This window comes from Lissotriton helveticus, chromosome 3_1 (assembly GCF_964261635.1).
Source record: "Lissotriton helveticus chromosome 3_1, aLisHel1.1, whole genome shotgun sequence".
NCBI lineage: Eukaryota > Metazoa > Chordata > Amphibia > Caudata > Salamandridae > Lissotriton > Lissotriton helveticus.
In genome coordinates, this window is record NC_136061.1 from 1,690,854,479 (window position 1) to 1,690,879,828 (window position 25,350).

Consider the following 25,350-nt stretch of genomic DNA (forward strand, 5'->3'; position numbering starts at 1 on the left):
GTAATTAAAAATATCCTTTGGGGGGAACTTTATAGGTGCATCATTCAGTGTCCATGTAACACAAGTTTAGGCCAAAAGCAAAAAATGAATGTTCTTGGATTTCTTTGAGGATTTTCTGGAAATTCTGTCGAGCCCAAGAAGTGGAACAGCACACAAAGGGATTTATGAGTAGCATGCATTCTGAGGCCCATCCAAGGGCTTAGATGAATAACAGCTTTTAAATAAACGTGCATCCATCTGTGGACTAATGACCATTGACACACACCACAAAACCCAACAATTAATGCATTAAAGCCCATCAGAGGGCGTCAAATTATGTATAAATGCGTGGGTGTGTCAGCACGTACTCATATGTCTAGCCTCTGGTGAGAACAAGAAGTTCAGAAACACGTCAGGGCAATATCACTGATATGAGAGCTGGAAATACATCAGACTGTGGTGCTCACTCTTACCTGTAATTTTCCTGCTGAGTGCATCCTTGCCTGCAGGCAAACTTGGAGCGATATATATATATAATAATAATATATATATATATATATATGTATATAATATAAAATGAAGTATCTTTATATAAACTCAACAAGACTAAAATGACAAAAATGACAAAAAACCATGTAATATGAATATGACTTTTCAAAGGTTTCAAGTAACTGTGTCCATAGAAATCTATGGATGTGTGATCCTACACAAAGTACCTGTAGAAGCATCAAAAGTCACAAAGGCCAAACAGCCACAGAAAAAGGAAGCATTGAGAATCAAAGAGATGCGTCAGTTCCTGTGTTCTTGGGGAGGTCATGCAACAGTTCTATTGCACGCAGGAGAAGTGATGCTTCGAATCGGACTGTAGGGGGAAGTAATGCATTGACTCCAAGGCAGTTCTGGTCTGTGGGTGATAAATCAGGAAAACTTGCCACACAAGTGCAATGCATGGAAATCAAGGATGTGTTGGCGATCGATGCAGTGGAAGTAAGAGGCGCTGCATCGGTTTCTTCAGCCGCAATCCCAGGATGCGTCAGTTCTTCCAGCCGTGAAATGCTCTGCATCATCTTTGCAGCAACGCAGCGATGCATGGAGAATCATTTCGTATGGTAGTGCCGCCTCGGGGAGAAAAGCCGCAAGAAGGGCAATGCATCGATTTTCTCAGTTCTTCAGGTTTTTCCAGATCCCACCAGCAGGAACAACCTCCAAAGGCCCAAAACTGGAATAAGCACCTCCTGGAAGGTCAGAACTCTCAGCAGTAGAGTTCAGGGGAACTAAAGGTGAATTCTTTGTGTCCCTGGGACTTCAGAAAAGGAGGCCAGCACACACAAGCCCTTGGAGATTCTTCTTCAAGCACGTTCACAGCAAAGTTCCAGTCTTTGCCATTTCCTTGGAAGAAAGAGCAACTGCAGGCTAACTCCACACGGCAAAGGGGCATTACTGCTTCTCACAGCTCTTCAGCCGTTCACCTTGGTAAACGTTCGTCTAGAGTCCAGAAGTGATCTAAAGTTCTGGCGTTCAAGGTCTACTACTTATTCCCCATGTTGTCTTTGTTCTCTTTGTGCAAAGGTCTCTGAGCCCACTCCAAACCAGTTCGGTCCTCACTGGTACAGGACGATCACATGGTTAAACAAGAAAATGCCTACTTTTTAAAAGTGGCATTCTCAAACACACAGTCTTAAAAACATCTTTACTAAAGGATGTGTTCTTAAATTCTGAGTTCAGAGAGCCTAAACTCTATTCCTCCATCTTCTCCCAATGGGAAGTTGTACTTGTAAGATTTTACAAAGTATCTTGCATGCTATCCTATGGAACAGATAGCCTTTTAATAGTGAAACATGAAATACAAAGTATATCACTATCAGGACACGTCTCACACACCAGTGCATGTTGCACCTCTCGCATACATTGCACCCTGCCCATGGGGGTAACTTGAGACTACTTGAGGGGTGCTTTACATGTAAGAAAAGGGCATGTGTAGACCCTGCAGTGGCAGGTCTTAGATAGATTTAGACGGCTACACATGTGGGTGGCATAATCAGTGCTGCAGGCCCATGAGGCACAGGGTCAAGGCTGATTTGCATATGGCCATGTCTGAACAGGGGTGGTGTGGAGTGCAAAAAAACGATGGATTTAGGCCCAGATCTCTGTACTGGGGTGAATGTATGGCATTGTTCTGCATTCTGTCCATCAACTGTTGTTTTTGCATTTGTCACCCTGAGTGGGACGGGTATGCTCAGACGTGAGTCCCGTGCTCTCCACTCCACTGGAGTCAAGCTATCCTGGCTGATGACGGCTGATAGCCAGAAACCGGTCCTAGGATGCTTGATTCTGGCCCAGGGAAGACATGACTTGGCAGTTCGGGCTGGACTGTTCCCATGAGGCACAGGGTGTCAAGGCTGATTTGCATATGGCCATGTCTGAACTGGGGTGGTGTGGAGTGCAAAAAAACAATTGATTTAGGCCCAGATCTCTGTACTGTGGTGAATTTATGACATTGTTCTGCATTCTGTCCATCAACTGTTGTTTTTGCATTTGTCTCCCCGAGTGGGACTGGTATGCTCAGACGTGAGTCCCGTGCTCTACACACCACTGGAGTCAAGCTATCCTGGCTGATGACGGCTGATAGCCAGAAACCGGTCCTAGGATGCTTGATTCCGGTCCAGGGAAGACATGGCTTGGCAGTTCGGGCTGGACTGTTCTCATGAGGCACAGGGTCAAGGCTGATTTGCATATGGCCATGTCTGAACTGGGGTGGTGTGGAGTGCAAAAAAACGACGGATTTAGGCCCAAATCTCTGTACTGGGGTGAATGTATGACATTGTTTTGCATTCTGTCCATCAACTGTTGTTTTTGCATTTGTCACCCCGAGTGAGACAGGTATGCTCAGACGTGAGTCCCGTGCTCTCCACACCACTGGAGTCAAGCTATCCTCGCTGATGACGGTTGATAGCCAGAAACCGGTCCTAGGATGCTTGATAACGGTCCAGGGAAGAAATGGCTTGGCAGTTCGGGCTGGACTGTTCCCATGAGGCACAGGGTCAAGGCTGATTTTCAAATGGCCATGTCTGAACTGGGGTGGTGTGGAGTGCAAAAAAACGATGGATTTAGGGCCAGATCTCTGTACTGGGGTGAATGGATGACATTGTTCTGCATTCAGTCCATCAACTGTTGTTTTTGTGTTTGTCACCCCGAGTGGGACGGGTATGCTCAGACGTGGGTCCCGTGCTCGCCACACCACTGGAGTCAAGCTATCCTGGGTGATGATGGCTGATAGCCAGAAACCGGTCCTAGGATGCTTGATTCTGGTCCAGGGAAGACATGGCTTGGCAGTTCAGGCTGGACTGTTCCCATGAGGCACAGGGTCAAGGCTGATTTGCATATGGCCATGTCTGAACTGGGGTGGAGTGGAGTGCAAAAAAATGATGGATTTAGGCCCAGATCTCTGTACTGGGGTCAATGTATGACATTGTTCTGCATTCTGTCCATCAACTGTTGTTTTTGCATTTGTCACCCCGAGTGGGGCAGGTATGCTCAGACGTGAGTCCCGTGCTCTCCACACCACTGGAGTCACGCTATCCTGGCTGATGACGGCTGATAGCCAGAAACCGGTCCGAGGATGCTTGATTCCGGTCCAGGGAAGACATGGCTTGGCAGTTCGGGCTGGACTGTTCCCATGAGGCACAGGGTCCAGGCTGATTTGCATATGGCCATGTCTGAACTGGGGTGGTGTGGAGTGCAAAAACTTTGGATTTAGGCCCAGATCTCTGTACTGGGGTGAATGCATGAAATTGTTCTGCATTCTGTTCATCAAATGTTGTTTTTGCATTTGTCACCCCGAGTGGGGCAGGTATGCTCAGATGTGAGTCCCGTGCTCTCCACACCACTGGAGTCACGCTATCCTGGCTGATGACGGCTGATAGCCAGAAACCGGTCCTAGGATGCTTGATTCCGATCCAGGGAAGACATGGCTAGGCAGTTCGGGCTGGACTGTTCCCATGAAGCACAGGGTCAAGGCTGATTTGCATATGGCCATGTCTGAACAGGGGTGGTGTGGAGTGCAAAAAACCGATGGATTTAGGCCCAGATCTCTGTACTGGGGTGAATGTATGACATTGTTCTGCATTCTGTCCATCAACTGTTGTTTTTGCGCAGGCCCACTGATAGCATTTGATTTACAGGCCCTGGGCACACCCAGTGCACTTTACTAAGGGTTTACCAGTAAATCATATATGCCAATTGTGGATAGCCAATCACAATAACAATTTACACAGAAAGCATATGTACTTTAGCACTGATCAGCAGTGGTAAAGTGCCCTTAGTCCTATAGCCATTAAAAAAGGTCAGGAAAAATAGAAGGAAGAAGCAAAATGTTTTGGGGATAACCCCGAAAAAAAGGCCATTTCCAACAATCTGTAATTTGTGTGTTGTTTAATTTTGTGTTGCTTGTTTAAATTTGACATTGCAGGATGTTTTTGGTTATAAGTAATACAAATGTATTGTTGTATATAATATGTAATGTTTCTATGTTGTGGATTATATCAGGCTTGAAAAAGCCCCAGTTGCTCCTGCCACAAGAGACGAAACTCATGTTGGCTGTTCATGTAACATCATGGATAAACCCTGGTGTTTCAAATAAAATATTTTATCCAATTGACTCTTGGATGTTAATGTTCAATTTCCATTTTGGAATTAAAAAGTCATTATACAAGGGGACAGCCAATTTTCAACTACTTTAACCGTATCACATTGTGGATGTTAGGGGATATTTCCCCGAATAGGTTGACCAGTCTGGAATACATAAATTGTTGATGTAAACCCCAGGTACCACACCCCTAGTTCCTAAAGAATAGGAATTGAAAATGTCACCTTCATATGTCTGGTATATTTCTTCTTGATATGCATATTGAAATATGGTTTAAAGTAACTTTTCATATTGTATAAGCCACAAAACATACTTCACATGGGTGCAGCTACTTAAGTTGATTTTGCAGATACTCAAGTAGATTTTCTACTTGAGCAGCAGCCTTCTGGTGGTAATTGCCCACATTGGAAAAATCTCATCAGATGTCCTAGCAATCAAAAACCACTCTATGGCACACCAAATCTTGCTTGCACACGCTAACTTACCATTTTGACATGCACGCACAAGAAAACATTCCCCAATGCGTAAATTGGTGAAATTGTGCCAGTTGTCAAAATTCCACCAATTACGCTGGTGGGACGGAATACTTCACCCCCTTAATCTTCTGTCTTTTTCACAATTTTTATCCCGATCTGTGGGAGAATGAGAATGTTGAAAGGTGAACAAAATCATAATGGGACATACATAATGAGGTATGCTCATTAGAGCTGTAAACTCTAAATGTTAATGTTCTTTTTATTGAATTAATCTAATATATTAATACATAATATTTCTCCTTGGAATTGATGCTAACAGGTCTACGTAGAGTTTAGCTCCTATGGGTCGTCTGCCAAATATGGACAGCTGTCCTTCCCTCCATATGTAAACTGTGTATCTGGCTATGCACACTAATACAATGGATGTATCTATGAGATCATCAGACAGGGGCAAGGGCAATAAAAGGCAGAACTGTAGCACTTACGGTCAGAAGATAACAGTTGAGGCTGGAAAGCATATTGCGATAGAGCAATAATAAGTGAATGACTTGCATCATTTACATTTCCCTGAGAGTATAAAAACTAGCACAGAAAAGTGAATAAATAGAGCATGGCACTCGGATTTGATTGAGTTGTTCTAGCGTAGTGCTCATAATGGTCACTGAAAAATAGAGTAAGATCAAAATTGGTCTTGACAGTGTCAGGCAAACTCATCTGTAAATGAAGCTGTGTTCGTAGTCATGCAGAATTACCCAGTGGTTCAGCAAGATTCTGTGGAATTATTGAAGAAGACTAATTCTACATTTAGCCCTATTATTTTACAGCAGAAAATTGCTCCTTATGTTCAAATTTTGCACTATGATGTAGTGCTAAATGTAAGTGAACGTGAATATCGAGCAGGAGCACAAGCTCAGAAAATTTGCACTTGGTGTAGGATTTCCCCCCAATTTACTCCTGGGATTTAACACTAGGTTCTTTGTCCAAAATGCACTTTTGCATCAAAATGGGTGTGAGGATACATTTTGCGCAAAGGAAATAGTGAAAAATGCAACCACTTGTGCTTACTAATAGGTGCTCTTGTGGTAGGATATTTTTCCCCCAAATTCCCTTATTTAGACCAGGAAGTGCAATTATATTATTATTGGTAATTCTGTGTCAAAGTGTAACGCAGAATTACTTCAGTGTAATTGAAATTTCACCCAGGACTACAAATGATATTTGTCACTCCAATGTCTGATACTACCAATGTGATTCATAGAAACTAACTAACCTATCCTGCTTCTATTTTTTTCTACGCACTATTCCAATATAGAGGTCAATGCTGGGTGTGCTATTAAGAGTCCTTAGAACATACGGACATTGTTAGCTGTCCCCAAAGCACTTGCATATGGCCACCAGATTTAATTTACCACCCAAACAGAAAGTTTCCCACTGTAGGTCAGAAACTGGGTCTCTGATAGAAAGGTCTTAAATGGGTCCTGAATTGGTGAACTGCTGATGGCTGATGAACTGCTGATGCCATTTGGTGCCTGTACTCCAGTTCCCTGAACAGGTACAATGAGGGTGATTTTTTTAGCCCAGGTTTTAGCAAAAGTCCATAGTGAGGCTTTTTCTATTCAGTTTCACACTCCATGGAAATAAAGATGTTCAGATATGGGTCTCTTCTCTTGACTTACGACTCCCATTTGATGAATCTATCAAAAGACACAGAGCAGTGAAACCTTGACTGGTGTTTGCAAGGAACAACTCTGGTCACCACAGCTCTGGTTGAAACAGAGCATTCTCCTGTGCCTCTTTCAATGCCTTGCCCTTTCATCTTCTGCCATTCTTCTACAACTACTTGTTCCCTTGAAGTAACTGGATTATAGCTTATTCACTGTATGGATACTTCCAGCATCCCTTAATCGTCCGTCATAGCCCCATCCCGCAAGACTCCCTGCAATGCGCTTCAAGCAATATGACTATAGGACAGCATATCTTTTGCTGGTCTAATAGGAAGCTGGTTGACATTAGACATCATCACCTGGAACTCAGAGATCTTTTCTAGAACACTGACTTGACCATGTCATCAACAACTATATAATGATACTAGAATAGAAATGAATGTCCCCAACTTGGTCTTTTGCCAGTTGTCTGGTTTCTTTTCGATTAGGTTTCACCTCAAACCTATCTTCTCAGCCACAGGTCATTTTTCTGTAAACTTTGCAGTCAGGGTGGTTAAGGTGAGTAAAGCCTGAAAGGAGCTTGGAAGACAAAAGGCATGAAAGCAGCTGGTCTTCCCTCTTCTGACTTGCCATGACTGTCTATACAGATTGATAAGAATGCCTGTCTTCCTTCCCAAGAGCCTGGTCCTGTACAAAGGCCTTCAGTAATGTTTTAGGGAGTACCACTAACCTACCACTTTTTTTCTGGTAGATAAATCAACCTTAACCTGGTGATCCAAACTGGATGCCCCACACTCATGCACATTTGGTTACACAACACAGTGCACACACCACACTTGGAGGGAGAAAAAGACTTGGCTGAAGAGAATGGTAGAACCATTTTCCTAGCAAGAAAGTTGCCTAGGCTATTGTGCCTGTGCAGATAACTAGAAAAAGGCACATACCTACAGAGAGAATTGTCTGGTGTCATCAGTCACAGTATATACAAGTCCCTTCAAGAGGATGTTAGTCACTACCAATGAAGAAGGGAGCACTATGTGTGCCACTCCTGGACCATAACACACAGCTACAGGTCTCACATTATACATGCATGATTCTCTTATGTGGTCAGGCAAAAATAATTGGTACACAAAGTAGAGAGACTTACACAGAAGATCTCATGGGCCATGCAGGGAACACTCCAATTCCAACACCTCCTCAGAAACCTGACAATATAATTTGGTTTCCAGTTATGCTGCTATGTTGATGAGAGACAAATACATGGGAGTGTGGGGGGTTCCCACACTGATTCCCGACGGTGCTCCTACATAGGTATCAACCTCTAAATTTTATACAATTTGTTCAGGTTCAACAAACCAGAATTGTAGTTCAGAAAAAGTTTTATTCCAAAGTCGTATATTATAGTTATATAATCTTTATTCGGCAAATTGATCACCATAAAAGAATACATATGCATATACATTTACCAATTCACCATAAAATTATTAAAACAAATAAAAGAAGATACACAGCAGTCACTAGTTTGCTACCAACGAATGCAGCATTAGACCGTTGAGACCCCCGGACGCAGTTTCAATAATCTGGAGCGCGTCAACCACGCACTACCCAAGAATTTTGCCACCCCGCAAATCATGATGGAAGATGAAGTGTCCGTAGAGAGTACACGAAGTGCCTGGTTATGACACCTCAACCCCAGTTCCCTGCAGACTGGTTTCAACCAAAGATTCCGTGCTCCTTTGTAAGCTGGGCAGGCAAAAAACAAATGGGCCACAGACTCCTTTGGTGCCACACAGCCAGGGCAAGAACGCAGGGGGGCACCAGAGTTTGACCACCTCGCCGTGAAATCATGCACCGGAAGCGTCCCATATCGCAATTTTAGGTATAACGCACGATCTAGAGGTTTAGTTATCAGGTCGAGGAATGGCTCCAATTTCCTCACACATTTAAATAACAAAAATTGATCCGTGAGTGAGCCCCCATCCGCAGCCCTCAGCGCATTATTCTGAACCCAGTCCCAATATAGCTTTTTAATCACTTCCTTGGGTGGCGGTGATTGTGACTCCCATGCATCCCTTAGCCCCAGGTTAAGAGCCAGGTCTTTCAATCTATTCAGCCATACTATTTTTTTACCCGTGTCCAGTAGCAGAAGATCATCCAGCCCTTCAGCATATTTTGCAAGCTCGGCAGTTCTTCTCAAACGAGTCCAAAAGAGCAACTGGCGAAGCCTTACCAAGTCCTTTAGTGCTCTTCTACCCAGATCTAGTCTCAGGGGGATCAATGGGGTGGAAGTAGGAAGAGCCACCACCTTCTTAGAAAGTTATTTTCCGCTGTCGATAGTTCAGACACATTTTCGAACCCCCAGAGTTCAGAGCCATATAATGCCGCAGGGAGAATCTGGCCCTCATAAATGGCCATGGCAGGGGAGACAGGTTTACTGCGTGATTCGCGGAGCTCCCTCAAAGTCACCCCGGATACTCTTTGGTGACTGAGTAGCATTTTGGCCAAATGATTCTTCCAAGACATGCGACTGTTTATCCGGACACCAAGATAATCAAAAGATTCAACCAACTCCAAAGGAACGCCATTGAGCAGGAGATTATTTTTGAATCTTTTGGAGGGGGAGAGTGCCATCAATTTAGTTTTTGAGGTGTTAATGGTTAAGCCTCGGGTGGTACAGAATGAGCTAAACCGGTTCAAGAGTTTTTGCAGGCCCACTGGGGATTTGGAGATTAATAAGGTATCATCGGCGAAGAGTAAAGTGGGGTTTCTTTCCCCCGCCAGGGATGGGGCATCTGCCTCCTCCCCCTTCAGATGGTCCACCACTCCATTCACGAATAGGGAGAAAAGGGTCGGAGCCGTATATTCAAAGCATATAGACTTGAGTAATGTTCAATGGGTGATTCATCACAATATTACTTCACAGAATGTTTATCAAAGTCCCAAATCCCAATGCATTTCGGGACGATGTCCCTTCATCAGGGGATATGTAGGTGATCTGCAAAGGAACCAAACACTGTTTCAGGGGGGGGAAAGCACAACAACCTCTAAATAGTATCGGATAACATCAAATGAATACGGTTAAAAGAATAAATCCATAGGGTACATGCAGACTGGATGAAAAAACGGAGTAAGAACCAAAAACCAGAGGGAACGTGGGTTCAAATTTAAAGGAACCGGAGTGAAAACAAACCTGAAAGTGGTCAAAGAAAATTACGTGAAAAATCGTCTGAAGCACGGACCATTACAGAAAGCATAGTAAACCGACACCCGGTTTGTGCACGTTACTTTAAGGGCAAAAGTGTACCACGCAGGGTTGGAAAGATGGAATCTTACCCAAGCGGTCATGTAGCCACGCTCAAGCGGCGGGTCTCTGCTGGGAAACAAGGGTGTGTGGAGGAGGGGTGTGTTAAAGGAACCCGATCATGTGAAATAGAAAGCGGACAGCTGCAAGCCGCCCCGATCGAAGAATAACGTAGTCTGTGGGCATGCATTGACTAAAAAGTGTCATATATCCAGACGGCTTTTTAAAGTGGGTTGAGGGATAAAAACAGTAATCGCGTGCGAAATAACAGACTCGTGACTATAATAAAACACAACACAACAAAACAACAGGTTAGCTGGAGTATGAAAACGGGTCAGCCATCTTGAAACGGGAAAAATCGTGAGTGAGAGTAAATGACAGGAAAATGAAAATAATGTGTAAACACTAATACTGGAACAAATCATAAATACGAGAATACAGCATACAGATGTGAAGACTGGGGAACTTGGTGTGAGATTGAAGTTGGTGAATAGTCGAAAAGAGTAGACTTTGGCAGTCAGGGGAAAATTAGATTCCAGAAATAGTCGTAAAGAGTAGACTTTGGCAGTCAGGTGAAAGGTAGATTCCAGGAAAAAACAAAAGGAAAATATGAAAAAGGAAAATATGAAAAGAAGAAGGCGTAACAAGGATGTAAGCGACAATATGGTGCAGGATGGTAACTGTTAAGAGAAAGGCAGAATACAAAGGAAAGGCAAAACTTATAGATAGCAACTATATTCAATCCTTTCGTTAAGACCCTTCGGATGGCTCAAATCCAAGAATTTAATCCAAAAGAGTTCTCTTTGGAGTAGTATTTTCCGGTTATCAACGCCGGATCTCGTAGGGACAACCTCCAGTACAAGGAACCTCAGCTGACTGATGTTGTGTTGAGATGGGGAGATTTCAAGTTCTTGTTTCTGATCGTGCTCTTGTGTTCGGCTAGACGAACTTTCAGTTTCCTTTCGGTTTTTCCGACATAAGGTAAGCCACAAGGGCACTTAAGTAAGTACACCAGGTTCATAGAATCGCAGGTGGCATTAGTCCTTAATTTGATTGGTTTTCCAGAAAACGGATGGTTGGTGACGCTTCCTTTGATGATGTTATGGCAATGGCTGCAATTGTGACAGGGTATGGTACCATGGAAAACAGCATTCAGTGATTTGGGTTTGATTTCCAACATATTTTTGAGGTTTTTCGCTCTTTGATATGCGAATAATGGAGAATTTTTCCCGTTTCAAGATGGCTGACCCGTTTTCATACTCCAGCTAACCTGTTGTTTTGTTGTGTTGTGTTTTATTATAGTCACAGAGTCTGTTATTTCGCACCCGATTACTGTTTTTATCCCTCAACCCACTTTAAAAAGCCGTCTGGATATATGACACTTTTTAGTCAATGCATGCCCACAGACTACGTTATTCTTCGATCGGGGCGGCTTGCAGCTGTCCGCTTTCTATTTCACATGATCGGGTTCCTTTAACACACCCCTCTCCACATACCCTTGTTTCCGAGCAGAGACCCGCCGCTTGAGCGTGGTTACATGACCGCTTATCCGATACTATTTAGAGGTTGTTGTGCTTTCCCCACCCTGAAACAGTGTTTGGTTCCTTTGCCGATCACCTACATATCCCCTGATGAAGGGACATCGTCCCGAAATGCATTGGGATTTGGGACTTTGATAAACATTCTGTGAAGTTTTATTGTGATGAATCACCCATTGAACATTACTCAAGTCTATATGCTTTGAATATACGACTTTGGAATAAAACTTTTTCTGAACTACATTTCTGGTTTGTTGAACCTGAACAAATTGTATAAAATTTAGAGGTTGATACCTAAGTAGGAGCACCGTCGGGAATCAGTGTGGGAACCCCCCACACTCCCATGTATTAGTCTCTACTCCTAAGTCCTTCACCTGCCGGAAGGGACATTCCTGCGGCGCCCAGAAACGTCACACCTGTATCTAGGATTATTGACTTTGAAGTTTCCAAAAAGCTCGGTGTGCCACACCACCCCCCTTTTTTTGCTATGTTGATGAGAAACAGCTGACACCAAAAATTGAACGAATTCCTAGTTGGCAATGCCTTGTCCACTGCCTCGTGGTCACCACTTACCTAAATGGTGCAACCTCAACATGGATAAAAAAGAAATGTTGATCTTTGTGGCTGGAGTTCTCCATGGAAGAATTCATGGTGCTCCCAGTACATGGACAACCCTCTTTCTTCCGTAGTTCAGCAAATAATCTTTAATATAATCATTGTTGCAACTCTATTTTTAAATCCCAATTTGCAAAGATGTGCACTACCTGTTTACTTGCCCTTATGAATATTCATAAGATATTTCCTCTTCCTCACTTTCTTCTCTGGAAAATAGTCTACTAGATATGATATACTCTTTGTTCACTTAAAAAAATTGACATCTACTTAGGCTGTCCTAATTACATGTTGCAAAATACACATCTGAGGAACCTAGATCTTTGTCTGCATTCCTCTTGAGTATTGCACATATTAGGCATGCTCACATTGGCAGCAAAGCAGAGAATGTATTTATCTTCTTAATATCACTAGTATCACTAGTCGTCACACGTCTTTTAGTTGAGCCTCGGAATTGGGCTATCTCTTGAGATCACTATATGCTTTTTTTATATGGTTCATTCATTCTTTCACAGTTTTAGCTGGAGGAAGGTGGGTGTGATATTTTGGATGGCTAAGTGGTCAAGGGAGAGAGATGTAAATGATTTTTGGTCATTTGGAGGCAGTGGAGGGTGATAATGTAGCACATATATAGATGTGGTATTCATATTAACGATTTCCATTGGTATACACTATAGGTAGAGAGAAACAAAAGGTACAGTCTTGTAGCATAATCTAGGCATTACTGATCAAGGCAATAGTAACTTGAGCCTGTGAGAGAATCCTAGATTTCAGAAGATTTGGAGATGTGATTATACTTTCACTGAAGGTAGTTGAGTAGTATCTATTATTACAATGCTGACACTCATCAGCCTAACAAACAGATACCAATCTCTAGGATGATTTAAATGTTATTGTAAAAATTGTAGTGCGTACGTTTCAATGATTATACATATTTAGGTATCATTAAAGAGTAGATGAGAAATGGTAGAACATTTGTAGATTCTTGGTTAGATGTTGAGATGGAAGAGAGAAAAGGCAGAAGCATAATGATTTTGGAACAATCTGTTATGCATGAAGAAGTCCAGCCCATGATTATACATTAAATGCTGATGTTCCTACACTATATTAATTTTAGGTGGTGTTCTGTGTCAAAGGCAGAAAAAAGTCCCAGAAACAAGAGGAACTGCAATCTTCAGATCATGCCAAATTGCATTGAAGGTGAATCCATCAGCTAAGTGATTGGAGAATGATGGTGTCCAGTGTCTTGCATTGTCTCAAAATAGATCTTTTTGATTACTGACAGAGTTGTTTTTAGAAGAGTGTTGTTTATGGTCAAAGTGGATGATATGGTGGTAGATCCAAATGGCAGACTGACTTCCTTTTCAAGTTATGTCATCCATCGCTAAGGTCATGTCATCCAGCATTATTTTCAATAACTCATTCTGGGGCACGGCCCTACATGCTTCAGTAACTGATACCAGACTATTCATCAACCAGAGCCACACACTCAATGTCTGCCCATCAGATTGGTGCATCAGAGAAACTAGTCTCCACCTCTATTACTCTCACTTCATGTTTATCAAGCCTTTCTTTAACGTGGTCCAGTCTCTATTTTAGATGATCAATTTTAGCATCTAGTTTGAAAACTTCTTTTCATCTCCTTATGTATTTGGCCACCTCAGGCAGCACTTGGTCTTGGTCAAGTTAGGAATGCACCTATTTGGCTGATAATTCACTCCCTGCTTTCTGTCAAAGTGTATGTTAGTTTATATTTGATCAGTTTTCCTCCTTTTATAATCCTTAGTAAGAATCACCCCACACTGTTACAGCAACACACCTACAGCTTAATGTTAGGCAACGCTGCTTTGTAAAATCTGTTAGGCTAAGGTCAGCATCTGCATAGGGTTGTACTTTGCCAATCTACTGTGCAGCTGCTATATCATGCCTCCATCATCCACTCAATTACATCAAGAAGCAGCTTATATTATTCACCTCAGGTGCATAAGGTGTTCTACACAGACCCTGACTAGTATCCACAATTCCGTTTATTTAGGACCAACGGAGGTACACACACCACTTCTCCTCAATCTTTTGTATTTTGCAAAGCTATTTTACTCTTTCAGGCTCCTACAGTGTTCACACTGAATTTCCTGTTTCATATAGTCCATGATGTGCATCTCCACTAAGGCTACTGTTACTTACCAGTGTGATGACTTTGTCCGCTCAGAATAGCTGTTGTACTGAAGTCCACCAGATTTCTCTCCTCTCTACTTTGTGCTCTGATTTGTTGCAGTAAATGCCCCACTACACTCATCTGTGCTGGGGTTTAGCTGGGGCCAACTGCACATCCCCTGCATTTCCCTAGCAGCAAGTGCCCTTGTCTGCTAGCTTTGTCTGACATGTGAATTCGTCAGAGACCGGCCTGACCCCTACTTTAGATCATGCCTCGAAGCATTCCACAGGCAATAGGGATGTCTTTGTGGTGACAATTTTAAAGGACTGATTTGGATCACTGCTCATGTGGCTCCACAGCTGTCTCACCACTGCCTCTGAACATGGAGCGATTTTACTGCCTGGGAGTTGCCTGATATTCTGCAGTAGCAGCACAAGTTGAGTCCTTCAAGCCCTCATGCCCATTATGGCTCCCAGTTGCTCTTTGCTGTCAGGATGTCATCTCCACATTCACGGACTTGGATGCAGTCAATGTCGGTCCAGGGAGTCTGATTTGTGCTGCCTAATCAAAGCAGGTAGAACTCACCTAACAAGCAGCTCTCTTCAGTCATGGCTCTCTGGCGTCCCTGTTTCAGAATGTTGACAAATAGATTTCCTATGTAAAATTCCAAAAGATGGTTTTGGATTGTAAACTTATCCATTTTTTGCATGCGTGTTTGACAAGCCCTTTAATTTTGCCTGTGCTGTGATATCTGATGTGAGAATCAATATTTGCTCAATTTCTTTCCTGGTGATAAAAAAAAGAGGTTACATATCCATATATCCTGTCCTGGCATCCAGACCAGGTGATTAATTTTTTCCGCTCCCCCCCGACTATGGTTACGTTTCTAATGACACTCCAATTCAGCCCAAAAACGGGCCATTGTGTGCCTTATCTGTGGCCGGTGCAACGGAACCGCCTTCTAATGGAATGTTTGTAGTCGTAATGTGTATCATTATTCACCGTAACAACAATACCCCACAGGGCGACTGCCCGGGCCACCCAGTTTCATGTCCTCAGTATAATTTAACCTCCTTCTACAGTATCTATTTTTGGGAACACAGGTTTTAATAATGATTTTAAATGTTTTGTCCTAGTTGGCCCCTTGGCCTTTTGTTATCTAACTATGTCGGTACTCTTCTGAGACCGTTTGCAATAATTCAGCGTATTTCGTTTTTCCTACTTAGGGTACAGCCCCACCCTTCCTTCACCTCCCCCCACGTCCTGATGAAGACCCGCGAGTAAGGATCAAGTATCCTACACCTTTGGGTCGAAACGTAGACCACCATCTACCTACAAGAACTCCCTAACCCAAGATTGATAATAATAATCATTACAGGAGTTTCTGTTCTATGTGACATGTTCTGCTGCTTAACATGTGTGTTTTCTTGATCTCCAACGTATGGATCAATGATATTTGTTTTTCAGCTTGTGTATTGGTGCATAATGATTTTTTTGATTAGTGATGTTAACTAATTGAAACACACCCCTCCCCCTGCACCCCCCCCCTCCCTCCCCTTGTGGGCGCACTGGAATTTTGTAAACTGCATTAGCAATCGCTAAAATAATGTTTTCTCTGGTACAGTGATAATAAAAACACTGGTCACCATCATTTGTGTTTTGTTTAAATAATTAAAATTTCCTAGTATTGTATGTCTGGTCAGGGACCCCTTTACATATCAGCACATATCCCCTGCCTGGGCTTTCATTGCAATGATCAGCTTTTATTGTTTCTGAGTTGTATGAATGCTTTAATTTTTTTTTCTTAAAAATCCATGTTGTGTTTTATACTTTCTACACCATGATGCACTAGATAGCACTATTTACATTGAAGATAAGCACAACTTGTGTCTTAGGCAAAAAGCACATGATTAGAACTTTAACCTTTCAAATGCACAAAATCAAAAGAAAAACATTTCAGTCAGATTTCTGGTGGCATCGGTCACGGTGGGATAAGGTGGGTTATAGGATAGTGCCCAGTCTCAAAGGTATTTGAATTTGTTGATTAGAGGCCAGATATACAACCATTTCATTTTGCGAGGCGCTAAGGGAGATTTTTTGAGAGTCGCAATTAGTGACTCACAAAATAAAATTTGCTGATGTGTCTCAGACACATTGAACAATTTGCAATGGGGTCACAAATAACCTGCCTCATCAATATTTATGAGACTGGTCGCAATTTGCGACCCATTGGGAATGGTCTGCAGTCACAGGGATGGTGGCAGCAGTCTGTCTTAAAAAATGTTGGCGCCTACATCCACAAATGGGAAGGGGTCCCCCTGGACCCCTTCATGTTTGCAAATGGGTTACCACTTCCTTCACAGAGTGGATATAATATGATTGTTTTGCAACCACATTAAGGTCGCAAAACATTTATACATGCCGCCGTGGCTCGCTATTTGGAAGGGATGCTCTTGAAAAGCCCTTTTCTAATAGCAACTCACAAACCATATTTTGCGTATTGGTAATAGTTATGGACTCGCATAATAGGGTTAGTACAATGCAAAAGTAATTTCAGTGGTCGCAAACGTCCCAATTCTCCGTATGCGACCGCTTACAACGGTCGTACATCTGGCCCATAATTTCCTTGCACCTGTCTGACATCAGCAGTTGGCGATGAGATTCAGTGCTTACCACATGCATTTGCTATGCAGGGCATCCAGAGAACACACCTCACTTCTGACATTTATGAAGATAGATGTAAAACAGAAATAAAGTGTCCGTAGACTGACATAGCAGTTAGTGATATTGAATGTGTGTTTTAGAATGGCCAGTAAACATGTAAGATCTTTGTGGCAGGGGAGATTAGATAAGTGATCTGCTGCAGTCAGAATTTCATCACATTTAATTGGAATCACTTGTTTTATGTCAATCAGTTGTTGGTGAAAGGACTTACTCAAATCTCTCCATTGCCAATACCAAGATTTAGAGCATTATTTCTTTGTAAAAACCACTGCAGATTATAACAACATTCTTAATATTTGATTACAGATTTTGTAAATCTTCAGTCCTGTATGTGACTATCAAATACAACTAAAGTAAGAACTTGTATCAACCTACAATGGGGCAGGTAGTTATCCACCTAATTGAAATGAAAATGCCTACCTGTTACATAAATACACCCTATTTGATATGTCACATTCCAGCCAACGTTTCCTGGTACATAGGGATATCTTCAAATACTTATTGTGAGGTTCTACATCTAGAATTACGAAATCTCCTTATTTCTTATAACTGATGTCATAATCTTAACGATATGGTATCATATCCGTAAGGCCGGTTGAAAATCTGATGTACTTTAATACACATTGTTTTTTCTGTTAGGCCCTGAATCCAAGTTTGCTAGAATACAAGTGCTTTCTATCACACCAGATAAATAAATATAAACTCGGAGTAAATATTTATCGGGTGTTTTATGTGGAACAACATGCAGATATTTGTGCATACCACACTAAAATCTGCATGGTATGTTGAATAACATACACTTTTACCTTGTTATATTCCAGCACATTTAACCTGCCAAAATGTAACGAAGGTGAAGTTTTTATTAACATACCCTGTAATTACCAGATGCATTTGATCTTATTTCTGGCCCTTGCACAAACAGGCATTTATGTCAGTGTCGAAACTCCGACCCCTTAATAATCAGTGCCCTAGTGTTAACGTGCCACTGCTTATATACATTGTGCAGAACAGTCCTCTTGCATGCTGCTACAAATATACATAAGGTAATTTTAACAAAGAGCCCAGGTCAGCAGAGGGGAGTGTGTCCGAGAAGGAATGGTGGGTATCTAACACGAGTACGCCTCTTTACGCCCTCAGAACGAGCACCTATACAAGGAGGACGAAATCGAGGATGGCCCCTTTAAGAGTTCAAGCCTGCCCTACAGGTTCACGCCCCCGGATGACGCAGGCCTTACAGGATTGGAGAAAAAGCAGGAAGAAGACGCATCGGCATGTGCTGTCACCGAGGAGCGTTTTGTTTGCCTCGGAGAGCCGGTGAAACTGCGAGCTGGAGGAGAAGGACGGTTTCGAGACCCCGTGGATCCGAAGAAGGAGGTTCCGGTGCCTGGAGGCCAACGTTTCCAAGCTTCGCCCAGCCACACTCCACAAGGAGGAGTGTGGCTCACACAGGTGCGTCGGCGTGTGTTGGGCTGGGTGACCGAGAACTCCTAGTGAAGCGTAGAGAGCGCGTGTATATATTTGTACATATCGTGTTCACTGGCATTCCCACTCCCAACACTACCCTCACCTTCCCTCACTGACATCACCCTGTGAAATTGAGTGTAACATATCGGTATATAGACTCGCGCACTGGTGTTTATTATTCCCTCCACACTACCCGGGTCCTATAGTGGGAACCAGAAGTCAGACTTGCATCCTGACATCGGTGTATCTTTTTTTTTCCTTTGCATGTCCCACGGAGGAGAGCCTTCCTATCTTCCTCGGAGGACCAAGGGCACACCAGAGGAACCAGCAAACACGGATCCCGCTACATTGGCCCGGGAAAGACTGACCTAACGAAAAAAAAAAAAACCTTGGAAAAATAAAACCATATATTCCCCGATCTAGTCTCCGTGCCCTTCCTTCTACCCCGCCACAGTAATTTAATAGTTCAACTGTGTTTTCCAAACTACTTGAAAAAAAGTAATTTACCTAAAAACACTGGGGCATATGTACTAGCCCCTATCGCCACCACAATGCCACCTATATAGAAGCTGCAGTGGCCATAGGTGTTAACGTAGCTTAACACTGCCTTGTACATAAGGCCCCCCATTCACACTATGGTTAGCGTGAAAGGGGTGGGCAGTGGGTGCTGTGGTGGGTGTTCCACAGCAACACCCATTCATTTTGACGCTGCCCCCTATATACAAGGGAGGCTTACATAGGAGGCAGCGCCAAATTTAAGACCATGTAAAAACTGGTCTTAAGTTGGCGAAATGAGGAGATATGCATTATTTCTCCTCGTTTTTGCTTTTTCCATATGTGCTGCCTTGTGCAGAACACATGGAAAAAGTAAAATGCCATGGTTTGTGTATGTACAGGGAAGCTGTCCCTTCCTGTACATAAACAAACTTTAAAACAAAATGCAATTTGTCACTTTCATGTGTGGTGCATGAAGCAAGTCACAAGAAGGTGACAGAATGGCATTTCAAGGATTGTTTATGTGAAGGAAGGGGCACCTTCCAACACATAAACAACCCAGCCCTGCAAGCAGACATCCTTGCACTCTGGTGCAAGGGTGCGTGCGTTGGCGCTAAGTTACTAAACTCAGCGCCATCGCAGGGGGAAAAGCAAGGCTGCACAACATTCTCGTAAATATGGTGCAGCCTTGCATTTCAGAAGTGGAGGAGAGAGGTGTTAAGCTAGGAAGGCTAAAACCTCTCTCCTCCACTTACTTGTTCCTTTCCCATATTTAATATTCATAGTTTTCATTTTTTTATTTTGGGCAAAGCCTTCACTTTGTCTTCCGTCACTCAATGTTTTACAGGTCTAGAATATGTTCTACACCCCTTGATAGTTTGTGGACCTGCCCAGCAGAACTCTAATGAGCCACTAAACCATCAATTCAGTTTCAGTTCACGAAAGCAGGAATCACATCCAGGCTGTGGATGACAGAGTTAAATTGATAGAGGGGGAATGAGCATGTTCGCCCTATGCATTAAGGTTCAGCATAATTGTGTTACTCAGTAGCTTATTGAAAGTCTTTGCGCCTCCCCCTTAAGTTCGTTTCGAGGTTATGTCTTTAACGAAATAGAAGAAATTGTTAAACACAATTAGAGTATTGGAATATAAAAACAAAAAGGAAAGAAGTACCTTCCAACAAATCTACAGTCCAATCGTGTTATGTCCCCCCAGGGACTGAAATGTAAATATTAAAAACGGTAACTTACCAGTACTGGTACAACTTTCTCCGTCAGGATTTAGAGTCCAGCCATCATAACAAGAACACTTCACAGTATTTTTGTGTTGCTCACAAACTTGACTACATTTAAAATGTTTGAAGCAGTAATCCAATGCTTCACAAGTCTTGTTGTCTGGGCTCAGAATCATTCCCATTGGGCAGGAGCAGACGATCCCTCTTGAAGGAACAACACTGCACTGGTGACTGCAGTCTCCATTATTAAGATAGCATTCATCTAAAAGCAATGAGTACAAATTACTTTGTTAAAATAAATAGAAATGACATGAAATACATCCACGCATATCACTTAAATTAAAATTAATGCAATTATTGAATCCCATAGCGCAGAGCAGCTGAAATAAAAATATTTATTAAAAAGTACAATTGTGAGAAATTGGTGTATTGGTTGACTGGGGTGTTAGCCGTGGTCAAGCAACAGCCACAATCTCTGGAAAGGTGAACCTCAAACAGTCACTATAATAAGATGTGCTTAACCCTGAGTCAGTTTAAATAAGAGGCAATGTGTCTTAAGTTTGAGGCAATGTGTAAACAGTAATATAGTCAAAACACAACACAAGAAACATCCCACACCAATAAAAAAAAATAAAGTACATTTTAATAAATTAGATGATAATTCAACAACAGAAATCCGATCTCTAGAATTGGGATAATGAATGTTTTAAGTTTTTAGTAAAAACTAGGGCCTAAAAGATCAAAGCACCATCCACAGAAATCTAGTCGTGCTAGACCGGGCCGTTGAAAAATATGGCTGACCGCGATGGAGCGAGAGTCGGACACAAGTAGTGGACTGGGACCAGTCAATGCTTACCTTTGGACATAGAGTAATTTTCATAAAAAATGTTCTGAGGTGGTAAAGTACAGTGAGGCAAGGCTGCAGGCAGAGTCCAAGGAGGGAGCGTCATCATATGGAAGCCAATGTTTGAAGTTGCTCTGAATATTTTTAGCAGTCAAAGGAGGCTGTAGCCGATAAAAGTTCTAGGAGGCTGGCTACCCCTTTGGCAAAAGGCCACTGAACAGGATTTGCCAGTGCAGAGAAAAGTGTTGCGGGATCATCTGCAAGGTGAGGCTGACTGGCAATGCACATCTTGGCCGGATAGATGAGCAGGTTGCTTACGGTCTTTTCTCAATTCTTAAAACTATTTTTAGCCAACATGTTGGCTAAAGTCAAATTTTCAGAAAAAGTGATTTTAGAATGTTATTATTTTTTCTGCCTAAAGCCTCCAGCAACCTTTTCAGAGTTAATCTCCAACAATCATTGTGCAGTCTGCTGGCCCCTGCAAGAAGCTGTGAAGGGCTCTAAGGAAAGAGAATAAAAGGGCCTTGGTTGAGTGTAGGTGTGAACACCTTCCAACCAGCTGGCTTGAGGGATTTGTCTACCATCTGGCCCAGCTGTACAGCGGCATCCCCTGCACAGATAGACATAACTCACACCTAGGCCTGTCCCTCCCCCATTATTCAGGTAGTTAGGATAAAACCAATTCTATTGGTGGGAAAACCCAGAACTGTTATCAGAATTGAGTCAAAGCCTACAAATCACTCTATCATCCCTCTCAAACCATTTCTAAATACAGCTCTTCAGAGCCCCAAACTAAGCAGCAATTAATCTGACCCATGTCCCATTTCTCACTACCAGATTCCGGTATTTTCCCCAGTGTCCCTAAGACAAGAATGTCTATGTTGTTACTAATTTGAGGGCAACTTTAACACTTCTCACCTTCAGCTTAAAGGAACTCCACAAGTGAAAGTTCCACCATTTGCGCACAGTTCAAACAGCCTTTGTTTACTATTATATTTACTCTAGAACTCTTTGATTGTAGACTATAAAGAGCATAATATCTTGTTCTGTCCCTCTTAACACTCTTTATTCCCAGAATTATAATTTGATTTGATTTAATTTGAACATTTGTGTAGTGCCTGAATGCCTGTGGGAATGCTTCTCATTGTCATGCAGTTCAACTATATCTCTAGTTTTTTCTTTGCAAAAATATTTATATTTCTTCAACAAATATCTGTAAAATACTGTATTTGTCAAAATACTATCAATCAAAAATATATGCAATTCCTAGATGAGAGTGGATAGTCTACTCAGGTGCACAAGAATAAATATTACTCAGCATAAGAATAAAGGGTGCTCTGTTCTGAAAGTAGCAAACACAAGGAGATGACGGACAGAGCGCTGAAACTTTTCAAACACTCACAGATCTGGGTTGAATCTGTCATCAACCTTTGGCTCACTCCGCCACCTCAGTTCAGTCCCAGCTATATGCAAATCAGCCTTGAAGCTGTGCCTCATGGGAACAGTCCAGCCCAAACTGCTAAGGCAGGTCTTCCCTGAACCGTAAACAAGCATCCTGGGACCGGTTTCTCTGTAACACCTTTCATCAGCCAGGCTCGCTTGGATCCAGGGGCAAATTGAACAAGGAACCCACGTCTGGGATTACCCTGCCAAATAAGGGTGAACAAACCAAACACAAGGAGATGATGGGCGGAGCGCTGAAACTATTCAGACACTCACCCCCTGTCGCAGATCTGGGTTGAAGCCATCATTAGATCTCTGCACTGGGGTGAATGTATGACATTGTTCTGCATTCTTTCCATCAATTGTTCTTTCTTGCATTTGTCACCCCGAGTGGGATGGGTATGCCCAGACGTGGGTCCCGTGCTCTCCATGCCAATGGAGTCAAGCTATCCTGGCTGATGAGGGCTGAAAGCCTGAAACAGGTCGTAGGATGCTTGTTTCCAGTCCAGGGAGGAACTGGCCTGGCAGTTTGGGCTGGACTGTTGCCATTGTGCGCAGGGTCAAGACTGATTTGCATATGGCCCAAAGTGGAAAGGCATGTTGAGCAAACAACGATGGATTTAAGCCCAGGTTTCTGATCTAGGGTGAATGTATTGTTCTGCATTCTGTCCATCAATTGGTATTTTTGCTATTATGAAATTAGACATCACAACTAAGAATTCAACAGGACTATTGTCTTCAGTTCTGAACTACACTTTCAGAAGGATTGTAAAAGTGGTCCGCTCAAAGGTAGAAAATGCTATGATTCATGATAATTACTTCCATGTTACCTAAGGGAGTAACACAGTACAACCAGGAGGGAGTTTTAGTTCTGGCAGTGAGATGTTTGTCTATCATTTATTGTATTTTTCTTCTAAGAAATGTCAATGTCATAAACTTTATTCGGTCGTTACAACGATAAAAGTGCAAGTGCTTCAAGTACAGTGATCCAACATTATATATAAATAGGAGAATCATTAGATAGTACACGTCATTTGCCAAAGGTTTTGAATTATCACTGTTAAAATGTTAAAACAATATTAAAAAGATAAATGCCATTATTATTTTAAAAAATATAGCACATTGTAATACAAATAGGAATCCACTGAATGTCAAAATATGATCAATTTACAAGGATAAAACATTGCATAGTTATTACAAAGCCTGGACATAATAGTTGAATAAAATTATGAACTGCAGACTATTGCGTCTTGGATGTGTACCTTCTAATAATCCACATTTTCCCAAGGAACTTTGCAACTCCATATGCTACAGAAGGCCTACAGTGTGATTTTAGGATGCAAAGCGCATTCTAGTGGCAACGAGTTCCCAATAATCTACAAACAGGGGCTAGCCACTTATGTCTCGGGAGACTATATAGAGGGCAAACAAAAAAATCTGGCCAATTGTTTCAATTATTATAGGACAACCCGGGCAGTGCTGTATTCTAGCCAAGGGCTGGCTGCAGCCAAGCAACTGTAAAGGAGTTCACGGGAAGGGAACCAAATCTAAATTAGATATAGAGTTTCATATCCTCCATATACTGTTCGAAAGTGCTTTGTAGTTTGAATTCCATGAAGTCTAGCGTGAGATGACCCACAGATGATTGAGCAACAAAAGACTGCAATACCTAGCTCCAGTATTGGTTTTTAACCACTTCTTTGCTTAGCAGTTGGCTAACGTCTTTAGTTTCCCAGGAACTCCCAGACCCATTGCTGATAGTAGTGACCTAACATTGTTGAACCACCCAACTTTTTTGAAGGGGTCAAGCTTGGAAACCTCATCAAGTGCTGCAGCATAATGGGAGAGCTCAGGGGTTAGTTTCAGATGCAGTCAAAAGAGCAAGGGCCGCACCCTAGTTTTTTCCACAATTGAGTGTCTTCCCATATTGGACCGTAGTGGTTGAAGTGGGGAACTCTGGGGAAGTGAACATATAGATCTTAAGGATTTTTTCTCTGTAATTAACAGGCCTTCCATGTTTTCTAATCCCCAGAGTTCAGCACCATACAGAACTGAACTCGCTACCTTGTGGTCATAAATTTGGAGAGGGGCAGCTATTGGCTTAGTTTGGGAAGTTCTATCCCCCAGATTCATCAAGGTCCCGATTTGCGAGTCCTTAATAGCGATTATTAAGGAATCGCTATTAAGGGCTTGCAAATCGGGATTCATGTAGAAATCGCAAAATAAATTGCGATTCCTACAGCCTCCTTATTTGCGATTAGCAAACTGCTAATCGCAAATAAGGATGCGATTTCAAGGCTGTAGGGGTGTCCAAAGGACACCCTGTTGCACCCCTGAAATGACATTGGACGCAGGTGTTACGCACACACATGTCCCAAGGACATGTGTCTGTGTAACATACAACTTAGAAAAATGCATTTAAGTGCATTTTTCCAGGTTTCTGCTATTTACCACGAGGTTTGACTTCGCGGTAAATAGCGGCCGAAAATTGCGAATTCGCTATTTTTAAATGTTTCATGAATTGCATTTAAGGAATCTCAAATAGAGATTCCTTAAATGCAATTCATCGCAATTTTGCGATTTTGCTATTACCGATTTTTGCATTTGGGATGATGAATCCCAAATGCAAATATTGCGCTCGCAAAGGGCCAGATTCTCAGAATCTGGTCCTTTGCGAGCGCAATTTTCAATGATGAATCTGGCTGTATGCTCCTTAATCAGTGCCCCAATGGCCTGCTGAAGATTCTGCTTCATAATGTGATCTTTCCAAGCCATT

The 25,350-nt window shown here is 42.4% G+C and overlaps 1 protein-coding gene across 1 annotated transcript in view; it reads right to left on the bottom strand.

The window, feature by feature from the left end:
• LRP1B (LDL receptor related protein 1B) overlaps nucleotides 1-25,350 on the bottom strand; it is a 3,812,342-nt gene that overhangs the window by 1,808,348 nt on the left and 1,978,644 nt on the right. Inside the window, exon 23 of the mRNA XM_078683424.1 lies at nucleotides 20,304-20,549. Within this exon, the coding sequence (XP_078539550.1) occupies nucleotides 20,304-20,549 (246 nt within the window). The remainder of the gene's footprint in view (nucleotides 1-20,303; nucleotides 20,550-25,350) is intronic.